This window comes from Candoia aspera, chromosome 1 (assembly GCF_035149785.1).
Source record: "Candoia aspera isolate rCanAsp1 chromosome 1, rCanAsp1.hap2, whole genome shotgun sequence".
NCBI classification, from domain to species: Eukaryota; Metazoa; Chordata; class Lepidosauria; order Squamata; family Boidae; genus Candoia; species Candoia aspera.
In genome coordinates, this window is record NC_086153.1 from 231428202 (window position 1) to 231441117 (window position 12916).

A 12916-nucleotide genomic window follows, 5' to 3' on the forward strand; every position below is an offset into this window, starting at 1 on the left:
TATACATAGCATATTATACAGAATAATTTGCAAGCAAGGGTAACCTACAATTAAAGTCAATCTGATTTTTAGAAAAGAGAATTGTAAATTTTCAGATAATTTTGGATACTTAACAGGCAAAATTGTGTGTCTCCAGTGATCCTAAATTTTTCATTATGGATGCACCTTAATTTTTTTTTAAAATAAAGCTATCAGAAATTGGTATGATTTATGAGTTTTGTACAGGCATGCCTACAGGATTTATATGTGAGCTAAGGAAACATAATTTAAAAAATGTTGAATGACCAGATGAAAGATGATCAGAACAAGCTAATAATGGAAGATTAAGGAAAAATTTAGCGCTGCAGAAAAAATCCATATCTGTAGAAAGTTTCATATTTTCCGTAGACAGTTGTAAAAGAAGGCATTCACCCTGTGTTCAAAACTTGCAACAAAATACAGGAAGAATACAAAAGAAACGGCTAGAAACCCTTTCAGTGCTAATTCTAAACTCAGTTACTTTGGGCAGGTGCAGTTCCCATAGAATGGCTCCACAAGCCATTTGTGAACATGCTACTTCTGAATCTATCTATCTATATGTGTATATGTATATGTATATGTATGTGTGTGTGTGTGTGTGTATTTATTTATTTATTTTGCTGATTCTTGGTCCATTTTCCAACATTGTTCATAAAGCTTTGATGTCCTATAAAGCTTTGCACATTGCCATAAATTACTGCTATATTATGTGTATCCTGGAAGGCTCTGTTCCCTTAGCTTTGACATAATGCCATCATTACTCAGGTGGTTCAAGGCTTCAGTATAGCAGTCTAGTAGGAGCACATCCTGCTTACCTTATGGGTCTTTTAAAAACCATTGCTTTTAAAGATGTGGCTCAGCTAAACCCAGGAATTGTTATAATAGGATTTCTCAGAGGTAAGTTTAAAGGGCTGTGAGAAACTAGTCTAGCAATCTTTGTGGTAATATATAGCTATAGTATATGTTGGACACAATCCAGGCAAATTTAAGCACTTTACAATTGGCTTAAATTCAGAAGGAGAGTATTAAGACATACCTATTTTTAATTTTATTTTAACTCGTTATTGATTGGGCTATGTCCAATATTAATAAAGTACTACCAGTATGCAAGGAACTTAGCAATCTCTGAATTTTGAAATAGGAATAATGTGCAGGTATGTGATGTGTGTATTTTGGCTTGAAGTTTAATACCATACCTGAAAGATCTGTATTGATATGTTAATAGCCAGGCATTCATAAACAAAATATAAAACTTGAGTGCTTGATCAATGTATACTAAAGCTTTGAAATGATGTTGGCTTGTTGGGAGGAGTTACTGTAAGCAGGATGATTGAAAGGAAGAATAAGAATATAGTATGCGAAGGACATTATGGTAGTTACTCTTACTTTTCGAATGCTTTCATAAAAGCTGACATAAACCCCATGGCAGCAATCTATAAAGAGGAGGAGGAAGCAGAAGAAGAAGGTCTTGTCCAGACTAACAGGAAGTGAATCCACTTAAGACCATGACATATGCATAAAATCTTTAGGCTGCTTTAGAATTTCTAAATTGTTTTTCATTATTAGCTTCTATTCTTTGGCCAGTTTGGTAGAGGACAATGGTGGCTATATTTTTCTTGCTGTGGGAGGCTTCCACATGAAATGTGGCTAATTTATGTACAGTTCAAGTTGGAAAAAAACAGCCTATATCAAAATGAATCACTCCTTGGCCTAAATTGCAAAGATGTGTGGGATGGTGCACCAGTTCAACCTCAATGGAATACATATACTGTAGATACAATGTGTCAGGAAAACGAAAAGCAAATGCTATTTCTTCCCAGATCAGCTAGGATGGGAGATGGTGGTGAGTCCTTCCCACAGAATGTGCCTTCCTTTAATTGTTTGGAACTGTCATCTCTACTGGCTATCTGATTTGGCCCTTCTTTTTAAATCAAAGTAGATATGCTCAAAATTACTGCATATTCTTTCACATTTATTTTTACCTCCATTCTGTTTTCCATGTGTGTGCGTTTGTGCAGACTGTAAGCCCCTTTGGGACAGAGGGCTGTTAAATCAATCCTTTGTTAACTGTGTGTACATAACTGGTGCTATATAAATAAATTCATTTGCAATATTGTAACTCTGTCAAAGGTCCTACCTTATTTGGACCTCCTGGCCTTTGGGCCTACACATCCATCTGTATAATATTTCCTTGGCTGTATTTAAGAAGGTTCTCCAATTTTCTTGAACAACTGGTTAGATTGCTCAACAGTTCTTCCTGTAAGGCAATTTCCCTTTACTTTTCAGTTTACTTCTTTGATAATGCCTGCTGTACAGGTGACTTCATCGAACATTACCAACAGCATCTCTTAAACCAGAGGTAGACATCGTGGCTATGGGCACCAGTCTGTTTCCAGACACCACCTTTGGCTCCTGTGACACTCCCTGCTTTAGTGACAGTAGATTCTTTTAATTAAAATTAACACAAAATATGAATAGTTGGCATGCTGTAAAGCAAAGTGTAACTGTCTAGCATTTTCATTTACAAGAAGGGCTCTGAGCCAACATAGACCCCATAGGCTTAAACCAGTATTACTTAAAGTATGGTTGGAGGATCCCTGGGGGTCCCCCAAGACCCGCTCAAGAGTCCATAAAATCAAAATTATTTGCCAGATATTGAAGGTATTTGCAAAAATTTAAAACAATGTCACTCTTCTCATCATTATTTTTTATTTGTTAAAAAATATAGGGTTTTTTCATGAAAAATATTTGTTAATATCTAATGGGTTTAATGTTATTTTTACATGATTCAATAAATATTCTACAAATACATCATTTTTAATTTTTAATATGGTAAATATTGATAAATATAACACATACAAACAAAAGCCCTTTTGGGATCCTCCTTAATTTTTAAAAGTGGGAAGGGTTCCTGAGAGGAAAACATTTAAGAAGCACTGGCTTAAAAAATATTAATGATGGATGATTGCAGCCCAGATGTCCTGTTTGAAAATGTGTCTACCTGTCCAAGAGAGGGACAGGAAATTTGGGGCCAGAGAACCCTCACAATTGACCATGGTAGCTATTTGCAACTAGCTATGCCTTCTTTTATGGCAATTATTTTGTGAGATCACTCGTTTCATACCTTCAGTGTAAAATGCCTTAAAATGCCTCCATTAGCCCAAAGAGGTCTCTGCATATCCCTGCCCTGTAGTTATTCTGTGGGCTAAAGGTACCCATATTCTTCAGCTGCTATTTATATGACTTGTATTCTGTGTTTCATGGCTCCTCTTAGTTCTTCATCAAATAATTTCCTGCTTTCAATATTGCTTACCTCTCTTTTGTGCATAGTACATAAAATATAGCTAAATGGTCTAAAAGATCATAACACTGAACCTTTTTTGGGCACAGTAACACACTTTGCTTAGTAGTAAAAATGTTAACATTGTAGATGTTTTGCTATACATAACCCACTAATCTTTTCCTTTGGAACAGTTTAAGTACTAAAAAAGTAATCCACCAGAACCAGGACATGCTCCCAAGCTTTTAATTTTGCTTTTGTAGAAAGGCAAGTTGTTACTGAGTAAGCAAGGTTAGGAGCTCCATAGGAACACTGATGCCAGCTCCTCCCACTGTGCTATGACCTTGTTTGAGAAATTAATTCTTGACCTCCATTTATGAAACTGAGTAGCATATTGTGACCTACCTCACAGGGTAAGAGTTTTAAACTGTTGGTCGTTATTGCTGGTAGCCTCTGCTACCTTCCTAAATAACCCAGGTAAATTTTAACAAGAGACATTTACTACAGTATACTTAAAGGCACATGTACTGTAGCATACATTTTCATGGGCTAGAACTAAGTTAGGTAGCTCAACGCAAATAGCCTAGGAGACAGCAGTGGGAGTGAAAAGTATATCACTTCATAGAAAATGAAATCGAGCCAAGTGAGAAAATTGTTTAATCGCACTAGGTGTGACCAAGTTCTGCTTGCTAATGAAGTATGACTTTTATGACTATCAAAGGATACCTGATGAATGAGTCGGGCCATTTTGCAAGAGACATTGAAATCGCCATTACTTTAGCAAAACCATTTCAAAGGATGGTTCTGGTATGATGTTGCTGAGTTGGAAATAGTTTGCAAATTTTACACTAACCTGATACTTAGGCTTAATAAGTTTGGGTGTTGATCTCATTATTAAAAATAATTGCAGCATTGCAGATGTTTAGGTATACAGTTCCAGTACATTACAGTTTGGCAACTTTCAAATGTCTCCGTGCTTTTATAATAGCCTTCAGAATTGTTTTTTGTATTACCAGCGTATTGCTATGCATAGAGTGATATTATGTATTTCAATTACAGTTTTTCCAACTATGTGAAGTAACAGGGTGGTGAGCACGTTTTTGCCTGTTTCTCAACAATGGCTCTAGTGTAATGTTTTGAATAATAAAACCTAATCTCACCCCTATTCCAAGGATGGCTCCCAGAATTTAGTTTGTGTTAAAAAAAAAAACTGAAAAAAAGAAGATGGCTCTTTTTACATCGTACTCCCCACAACTGCTCAGCTTAGCCTGGGCCTGAGTGTTGCAGCGTAGTAATCGGAGTTGGTTCTTGTGCCAGGTTCAAGGAAATCCATCATCTGCATCCCAAACTACTGAGAGTTTTCCTGCTGAAGCCTAGGTTTTAAATTTTCTTTTAGCAGTTGAAGCTCAGTAATGATATTCCATGGATTGACCCTTCATATCTGGGTCATAATGATGGTCCATGTTTCATCAGCTGTAAAGAAATTCCTCAGCTTCATTCTCAACATGTGACAATTGCTGGTAGATTACAACTCAAAGCTTTTATCTCTGCCATCAGCCTGCAAGGAATCCATCTTGCATTTACCTTTTGATACTGAAAAACAATGTGACCACCACACATTCTTGTGAAATGCCAACCTTGACAGCAGTTTCTCTTTGAGCAACCCAATCAGTTCATCAACCTTTCTCACGTGAAACTCCTAGGTTGCTGACAGGTCATCTCCTTCATTCTTGATCATACAAATCAGTTCTTCCCAGCATATTTACATTTTTTGGCTCAGTGATGCATAGTACTCACATCAACTTGCTAACTCAGAGCCAGCTGGTCCAGTGGTTAAGGTGCTGGGCTAGAAACCAGGAGTCTGTTGAGTTCTAGTCCCACCTTAGGCACGAAAGCCGGCTGGGTGATCTTGGGCCAGTCATTCTCTCTCAGCCCAACTCACCTCACAGGGTGGTTGCTGTGAGGAAAATAGGAGGAGGAAGGAGTATTAGGTATGTTTGCCGCCTTGAGTTATTTATAAAAGTAATAAAGGCGGGATAAAATTGAATAAATAATTGCCATAAACAACCTGCATTTGGTGGTAATTTCAATTGGAGGGACTCTTCTAGTAATTGAAAATTCAACCATGGTGTGGTGCTTAAAGGGACTTATGGTTACTCACTTCAGGCTTCCATTTCATGAACAGTAGCAACACAACCGTTTCTCACAGCAGCTTCCTACCAAATGAAGTGAAATAACAGATGCTAAAGAACATGTCAGAGTTTCTAGCATATCAATACTATCATCCATAGGCACCTTGTAACAGTGGAGGCATTACTTTTCATTCAGCTGTCATAGTTCACATAGCACAACCTGAGGCTCCAGAACTAAAGGTAGTCTACCTCCACCCTGCCCAAGCAGACTTCCAACAACCTCCAAGAGTTGTTAATAACAAGTATAAATGAATTGCTGTTCACAATCTACTATCACTAACTTTGTGATTATAAATTTGAATTAACCTTCCAGTTGTTTAGATAGCTTACCATCCATTCAAGAGGGAAGAAACTCAACCCCTACCTTCTCTGATATCCAACAGTAAACACCTGTATTTCTGTTATTGTTTTACCTCCTCCCCATCTGACTCAATGAAGGATATAAGAATTCTCATAAATAACCAAGTTTAAGGCTGTTCCGTAAGATACATTGCCAGATCTACCCCCTAAGCCAATTAGTCAAGGAATAAGAGTTTGGACACAAAATTGGTGTAACCATTTCTCTACTTCATGGAATTCATTTATTTTGGGATGAAGCAAGCTGCCTCTGTACAAGCTAGTAGCATAAAAGTCACTAAGAATATAGATCCATCTATTAGAAAGCGTTTAAATATTGTAAACCAAAGCATCTCCAGCTGCTTTTCAAGTGCCATAAAAGAAAAAAAATCAACAGCCAATTAAATGGGATAGGGGAGGTCCCTGAAAGTATTCTCCAACTTTTTTCTTTGGTTAAAAATGAAGTGGTTTTTTTTTTATCAAGGCCACAATAATGGGGGAAAGTTCATCCCCCACACTATTTCTGTGATAGAAACAGTTCCTCTAAAAAAACAATTTCAGCTATATATGTGGAGGGAGGTGAAGGCACCCGCGTTACATCTTTTTGCTCAATGCGAAGAATTCCTATGTAGACACTGCTGCATAGCTGCCCATGTACTGCCCCATGTTAAATGCCCACTCACATTTTTTATTTGAAGGAAATGGCATGGGCATTTTAATAGGGGTCTCCCACATCACAGCTAAATTGTCTGTAACAGGCACTGCTGAAAGCATTATTTTGTAAGCAAGAAGCGGCAGCAAAGACATCAAATCTTTTTCCAGCCGTGTTTCTTTCGTTGTTTCATATTTTTCCTCCAGCTGCTGTCTTAAAATGGAGCCAGATTTTTTATTCTGATGTTTAGACCCAGGAAAGAAGCAAATAAGATGATTTAAGTAATAATTTTTGCCAGCATATTCCTAATGAGGTAGTGATATCAAACAGAGCAGAGAATGCTAGCAGGAGGAGGAAAGAAAAAAAGTTCCTGGAAATGGCTTCATATGTTCAATTTAAATCAACATATTTCTCCTTCCTCCTGGCAAAAATTAAATCTTATTCCTTAATTAAACAAGAGACTGGAGAAAAAAAACCTTTACCTGATAAGTGAGCCCTTAGAAAAGAGTTTTGCAACTATCTTATCCTCTAATTGACAAATGATCTTTTTCCTGCTGACATCTTTTACTGTTACATGGATTTTGGTCGTCATTTCGTCACTAGCTGTCCATGTTATTCTAAAGCAGGTTTGCTACCCACACAACTAACAGCATGGAAGTGAATTCCAACCTCATATTGTCTCTACTGCCACTTTAAAACTCTGCCTTTTCTTCTCCTCTATTCAAAAAAGGCTTACATCAAGTTTTTTTTCTTTTGTCAGACTACTTATCCATCCTACATCTCAAACCACTTCTGGAATTTCTGCCCACAATTTATTAATTGCAAAACAATTCAGAACTGTTCGCAGTACAATACAGGAAGAGTCCAGTAGTCGGGATTCCTTCAAATCATTGACATCTCCTCCAACAGAGATTTAATTAAAATATGAGACAAACACCTCCCAACTTAGTCGGGACCATTTTTTTTTTTTTTTTTACAAAACACAAAACAATACGCGTAATTCCCATATAAAGGCATCAGCCTGCATTGTGTCCCAAAGCAACGTCTGTGTTCTTTGTGGAGAAAGTTATTGAAGTCCTGAAGTCCATCCAACAGTCAAGTTTTATACGTTGCTCCGAAAGGTGAAGAGGAGATATACAAGGTAGCTGTGGCTTTCCCATCCTTGCTGCTGCTGCTGCTGTTCCTCCTCTCAACAAGTCTGTAGCGCTTTCATGGAGAACTCTGTGCACTATGATCTTGGGCAGGACTCTACCGGAGGCTGCTACTGCTGCTGGCTTGTGAGCTGCCCACACCTGGATGTTCAGGGCTATGGCGGTTCTGTGAAAAAAACAGACACAAATGGGAAATTCTAGAGGCAATAAAAAATAGCTATGGAGATATTTTTTGCCCCAAAAGAGATCTTAGATCTCACTCCAAACTAAGCAAAGTACTCAACTTGGTTGTTTTACACTGAAGTTATAAATATCAAGATCAGCAGCTGAAAACTATTTCCAACTTACCTTCTTTTTCTTTTTCTCTTTTTTCTTTCTCTTCCTTTCAGGATCATCCTCTTTCTTTTTCTTCTTTTTCTTATGATCAGAATCTGAGGGAGTTTCTAGTAAAATAAGAGAGCAATTTGCTACTAGAAGGGCAGGAGTGACTTAATTTAGGCTACTAGATTGAAAAATTATATGTTAGCAAGATGTGTTGGGGGGACAATGTTATTATATGTTCTAAGAAATAAATTTCTCACCTGGAGGGACAGGGTCTTGGGTTCGGCTCTGCTTATGTTTATGCTTATTTTTTTTCTTAGGTGGCTGGATGTGCATTAAGCGACACTGTTCTGGCAGCTGAGGTGGTATAATAGAAACAGAAAGGCACATTAATACATGAACTTCCCAAGTACTATTGCAGAAAACATGAGCAATTCCTCAAGCCAGGACTTTCAGGTCTATGCCTTTTTGCAAGCTGGTCCAATAATATCCTCCATGAAAATTTGCATTAGAAAAATTACTACTACAGGCAGTCCTCACATAACTGGGACCAGAATTTCCATTGCTAAGTGATGCATTCGTAAAGCGTGACCTCATGTGACTGTGCTACTTAGTGACAGCAGTTCCAACACTTCCAGTTGCTGTCATTAAGCGGATCGCGCACTGTCATTAAGTGTGACATCATGTGGTTGCCATTTGTGGCCTGCTGGCTTCCCTACTGATTTGCTTGCTGGAAGCTGGCAGTGAAAGTTGCAAATGGCAATCATGTGACTGTGGGACACTGTGATGTCATAATTGTGAGCCGGGTGCCAAGACTGGATGACACTGTGACCAACGTAACTATGACGACCGGTTGGTTGTAAGTCCTACTTGTTCAGCACCATTTTAAGTTTCAACAGTCACTGAACAAGTGTTTGTTAAGTGAGGATCACCTGTATGTTCACTTAGCTTATTGTTTACGCCTATTGCAAATTAAGAATTTCTACGCTAAAGCAAAATTGTACCCAGTCTATAGATTTTCATCCCCACCAGCTTCCAACTTTACAGTGCAGTGCAGCAGTGCAAAGCCTTACGACTTCAAAAGGAGAGCCAGCGCAGTAGTGATTACAATTTTGGACTAGAGCTAAGAACCTGAACTACACCTTCAGCCAGAGAAATTTACTTGGTGGCCTTGGGGTAATCATTCACCCTCAGCCCAATCTCCTCAGAGTTGTTCCGAGGATACAGAAAATCAGGATATAAATCTAATCAATGAATACATGAAATGTACACACAGGCTCCCCTTATGATCACATCTCTCATAAGTCTTAGAAATACTTACAACAGAGAATGACCACTAGCCATTTCTGACCAATCTAATAACTATGACAAATATATCAACAAAGATAGATTTGCTAGTTGTTTGAGATGACGACTTTAACAAGGATTTGGCATTTGTGATTGCTTCTCACCTGTGCACAACATTCTGAACCACAACTAGACAGCCATTGTGGTTTACGTTTCCCTATACTGTGCAAACTTGGTGGTTTAGTATATCATGTATACAGTTCCTATGAATAGAGGCTCCATCTGGAGTTCAGCTAGGGATTTTCACTTGATACCTACTTTGCAACAGGTGCAGGACTTGAAGGACTCCTTTCTGTAAGGACAGCCTCTTTCACTTTTTGCCTGGGACCTCTTCCTATCTTCAACCCTACTTAAACCTATTCTAATAGAGACGATATAACCCCAGATTTTGCAGGGAGAGGGGGGTCGCCTTCAAGTCAGTCTGATTCCTGGCAAGTACATGGACAAGTCCATGCATTTTTTCTGGCAATATTTTCAGAAGTTGACTGCTACTGCCTTTTCCCTAGGACTGAGAGTGTGTGACTGGCCCCAAATCATCCAGCTTGCTCCCATGCCTAAGGTAGAAGTAGAACGCAGGCTTCCCCATTCCTAGTCCAGTACCTTAATCACTAGACACACGCCATATACCAAATTCTAAAACAAGATTCTAGTCCACCTTATTCTGGGGGCTGGCAACCTATCTGTACTATAGCATCCACACCGCCCCAAAATACCTTGAATTCCTTTTTTAAAATGTACAACATGGTCAAAATCTCATAAATTAGCCAAATTATTCAAGATTTCTGCAGTCTTGCCACTTTGCCATTTAAATTACTGATTTATTTGCATTTATGTTGCAATGTAATCCCACAAAGGTGCTCACTGTCATACGGCTGATAATCAATATACTTAGAGGTAAATTTATATTCAGGTTCTAAATTGATACCACTCCAATAACTGTCAGACTGTAACTTAACAAAACTGCAACATTCTTATTTCCCAGTCTGACAAGTTTCTTTTTCATTCAAGGAATCACTGTGTATTTTGCTTATAATAGTTAAAAATCTTCATTTGTACAATGTGTCTTTTACCCAAAACACTAACTCACCGGGCCAGCATGGAGACGAAACCCTGTCAGCATGGTACCAGTGATGGGGTTGAATGAGCTACCACAGATGGGAGGTTTTTCAATTAAAGAACGCAAGCTGCTGTTATCATGTGAACCTGGCAAATCGATCATTCCTGGCAGGTCTGGCAGAAAGTTGCTGAGCTTCTCTTTCACCTTTTTGCCACAGAATTTATTGTAGGCATGCTCTAGGTTGTAGTGGGTGATCAAATTTGTGCTTCCTGTTAGTTCAGTGGTACCTGCCAAGGAATGAAGAACATTGCAAAATAACAATGATTGTCTTGCTTAAATTAACAGTCCAGAAGAAAAAAATCTTAAGTAACCCCTCAAGTTTGGCAGAAGCTGATTTTGGAATGAGATCCTTTCCCTAGATGACAATACCTGTCCTATTCTATATGCCCTGAAATACTGGCAGTGAGAATGGAATTATTTAAAATATTTACAGCCTGGCCTCTATTCATAAGATTGTTTGATGGGTTACAATCCATAGAAAGAGATATTAAAAGCACAATTAAAAGCACAAAACCAAGTAAAAACTGCACCCTCTCCTCGTTCAGTGACCACAATCCGTTCCTTAAACTGGAAGCAAAATGGTCACTAAGCAAACACACGACTGAAAGAGGGAGAGATGCTGTGAAGATCACTGGTTGCTGCCGTCTCATTAAGGTAAAGTTGTTTCATGCAGCAATGCCAGTGTTACTCTCACTCCAGCATGTGTTGTCAGGTGCATAAATTTGGTTGTAAGCACATGCATTGGTTGGAAAATATTTTTTTAAAAATTACTGTCATATTTGTAAATGGTCGCTAAACAAGGTAGCCACTTAAACGAATGGCGGTATAAAAAAGTGACAATGACAGAAAGGCACTCAAGAAATAAATTGTCTAGTCCAGCTAGGAATTAAGTCCCAAATGCAGGGGCTGAATGACGCCCAAGGAAATGAACCTCTAAAGCCAAGTCCACTATAAAGAAGTCTCCTCCCAGCCATGGGACAATGATGTTCCTCGCTACACAGCTTTCTAAAGATAAAATAATACTCCTCTTTATATAGGTTGATGCATCCTGAGAAGAAGTCTAACCTTGTAACCCTATGCATATTTACTCTTTTAGTGGTAGAAATTTCATGAACATATGTAGAAACTCAGCATATTGTCTAAGGTGGGGTTGTACAACTTTTCAAGGAAAGGTGGAAAGGAATGCATTTGGCCTTCAAACAGTATACTGCAGGGAGACACCCTGGACTAGTCCCTGCAGCATTCTTGGCAAGGTTTTTTATTAGTGGTTTGCCATTGCCTCCTTCCTAGGGCTAAGAGAGAGGATGGCCCAAAGTCAGCTAGTCATGCCCATTGTGAGACTACAACTAACCGTCTCCAGCCTGATGCCTTACCCACTACACCAAACTGGTTCTCCAAACTTAGCCTAGTTCTTAGTTAATTCATCCCTATTCCTCTAAGGAGCAGACTAGCCTTGGAAAACAGGTTACTTCGATGATACCCGGAAAATCTTGCCTCCTGCAAACTCCAACGTGAATCCGAGGCTGAGGAGAAACGGTAAAGCCCATGGTTTCCATCCTCTCCAAGCTGAATAGGCTTCTTATAGTTCGCTCCCCACGGAGAACCAAAGCTCTCAGTTGTTAACGATTGTCTAACGAACACGCAGCGCCTGTAGCCCAGTGAGCCACCTGGAAGCAGCAGCTGAGGGAGGGAGAGAGGGGGAGCCCAAGCCTGCCCGCGCTCTTTTCAGCAGCGTCTACTCCCGATCGCGAAAGGCAAAACTCTCCCACGGTTTCCACAAGGAACTTCAGCGGCTTTTAACTTGGGGCGTCCCCTCTGGTCTCCTCCCAGCTGATTCACTGGCCCGAGCAGCTGCCCGTCACGCAAGTTACGACTCACGAGGCTTCCGCCCAGTCGCCAGCTTCGCCAGCCGTCGGCCCTGAATTCCCGCAAAGGCGGGGCAAGTGCTCATCAGCTGCAACGAGCCATTCTATTGGCACATTCCCCCGTGACGCACCAAGGCCGCCAAACAGCATTGGCAAAAACGCAAAGCCCGCCTCTAGGCGGCGGTTGGTTAAGAGGCTCCTGAAGCCCGCCCCCACAAGCCACTACCTGGTAACTCGCGCATTAGGTAAAAAGGACCGCTGGCGGTCGCCGCTTTGCGTGCTGTCTCCTCTCCGACCGGAGTCACCGTTGGTACAGGAGGCTGCCCAGTCCCGGGTCCTCCTGGTTTTCCAGGGCCAAAGCCTAGCGCGGCAGCTGTTGTAGACGGAGGAGGCTCTGTCCCTCCGAAGAGAGCAGAAAAATTCTCCATCATCCCGGCGTGCTCTGCGCAGTCTCCTCCTATTGGCTTCGCATCCGGCGCTTTCCTGCGTTCGCTTTGGTGTCATTGGAAGGCGATGACTCCTCCTCTGTATACGATTGGCTAGCTCACCTGGAAACTCGACTATGCTGTGATTGGCTAGATAGCCGAATGACATATTTTTAAATGGCGGAGCTACGTTAATACGATGCGTCAGGAAC

The 12916-nt window shown here is 40.1% G+C and overlaps 1 protein-coding gene across 2 annotated transcripts; it reads right to left on the reverse strand.

The window, feature by feature from the left end:
• Positions 1-6036: 6036 nt before the first annotated feature.
• Positions 6037-12747, reverse strand: MED19 (mediator complex subunit 19). 2 transcript variants are annotated; one of them, XM_063289111.1, is made up of 5 exons: positions 12506-12747; positions 10385-10641; positions 8211-8307; positions 7978-8072; positions 6037-7795 (listed from the first exon to the last, which is right to left on the reverse strand). In XM_063289111.1, the coding sequence occupies exons 1-5, from the start codon at positions 12708-12710 to the stop codon at positions 7727-7729; spliced, it is 723 nt and encodes a 240-aa protein (XP_063145181.1). In that variant the 5' UTR covers positions 12711-12747; the 3' UTR covers positions 6037-7726. The 2 variants fall into 2 exon arrangements, with proteins under 2 accessions (XP_063145181.1, XP_063145182.1); XM_063289112.1 differs by lacking the exon at positions 12506-12747 and adding an exon at positions 11895-12341.
• Positions 12748-12916: the final 169 nt, after the last annotated feature.

Excerpts from the sequence above, each read along its gene's own strand:
- MED19 (XM_063289111.1), bottom strand. The coding sequence starts at position 12,710 with ATGATGGAGAATTTTTCTGCTCTCTTCGGAGGGACAGAGCCTCCTCCG. Across the intron at positions 8,073-8,210 it reads CCAAGACCCTGTCCCTCCAG|AAACTCCCTCAGATTCTGAT; the intron begins GTGAGAAATTTA and ends TTATTTTACTAG. Across the intron at positions 7,796-7,977 it reads AAGAGAAAAAGAAAAAGAAG|AACCGCCATAGCCCTGAACA; the intron begins GTAAGTTGGAAA and ends TTTTTTTCACAG.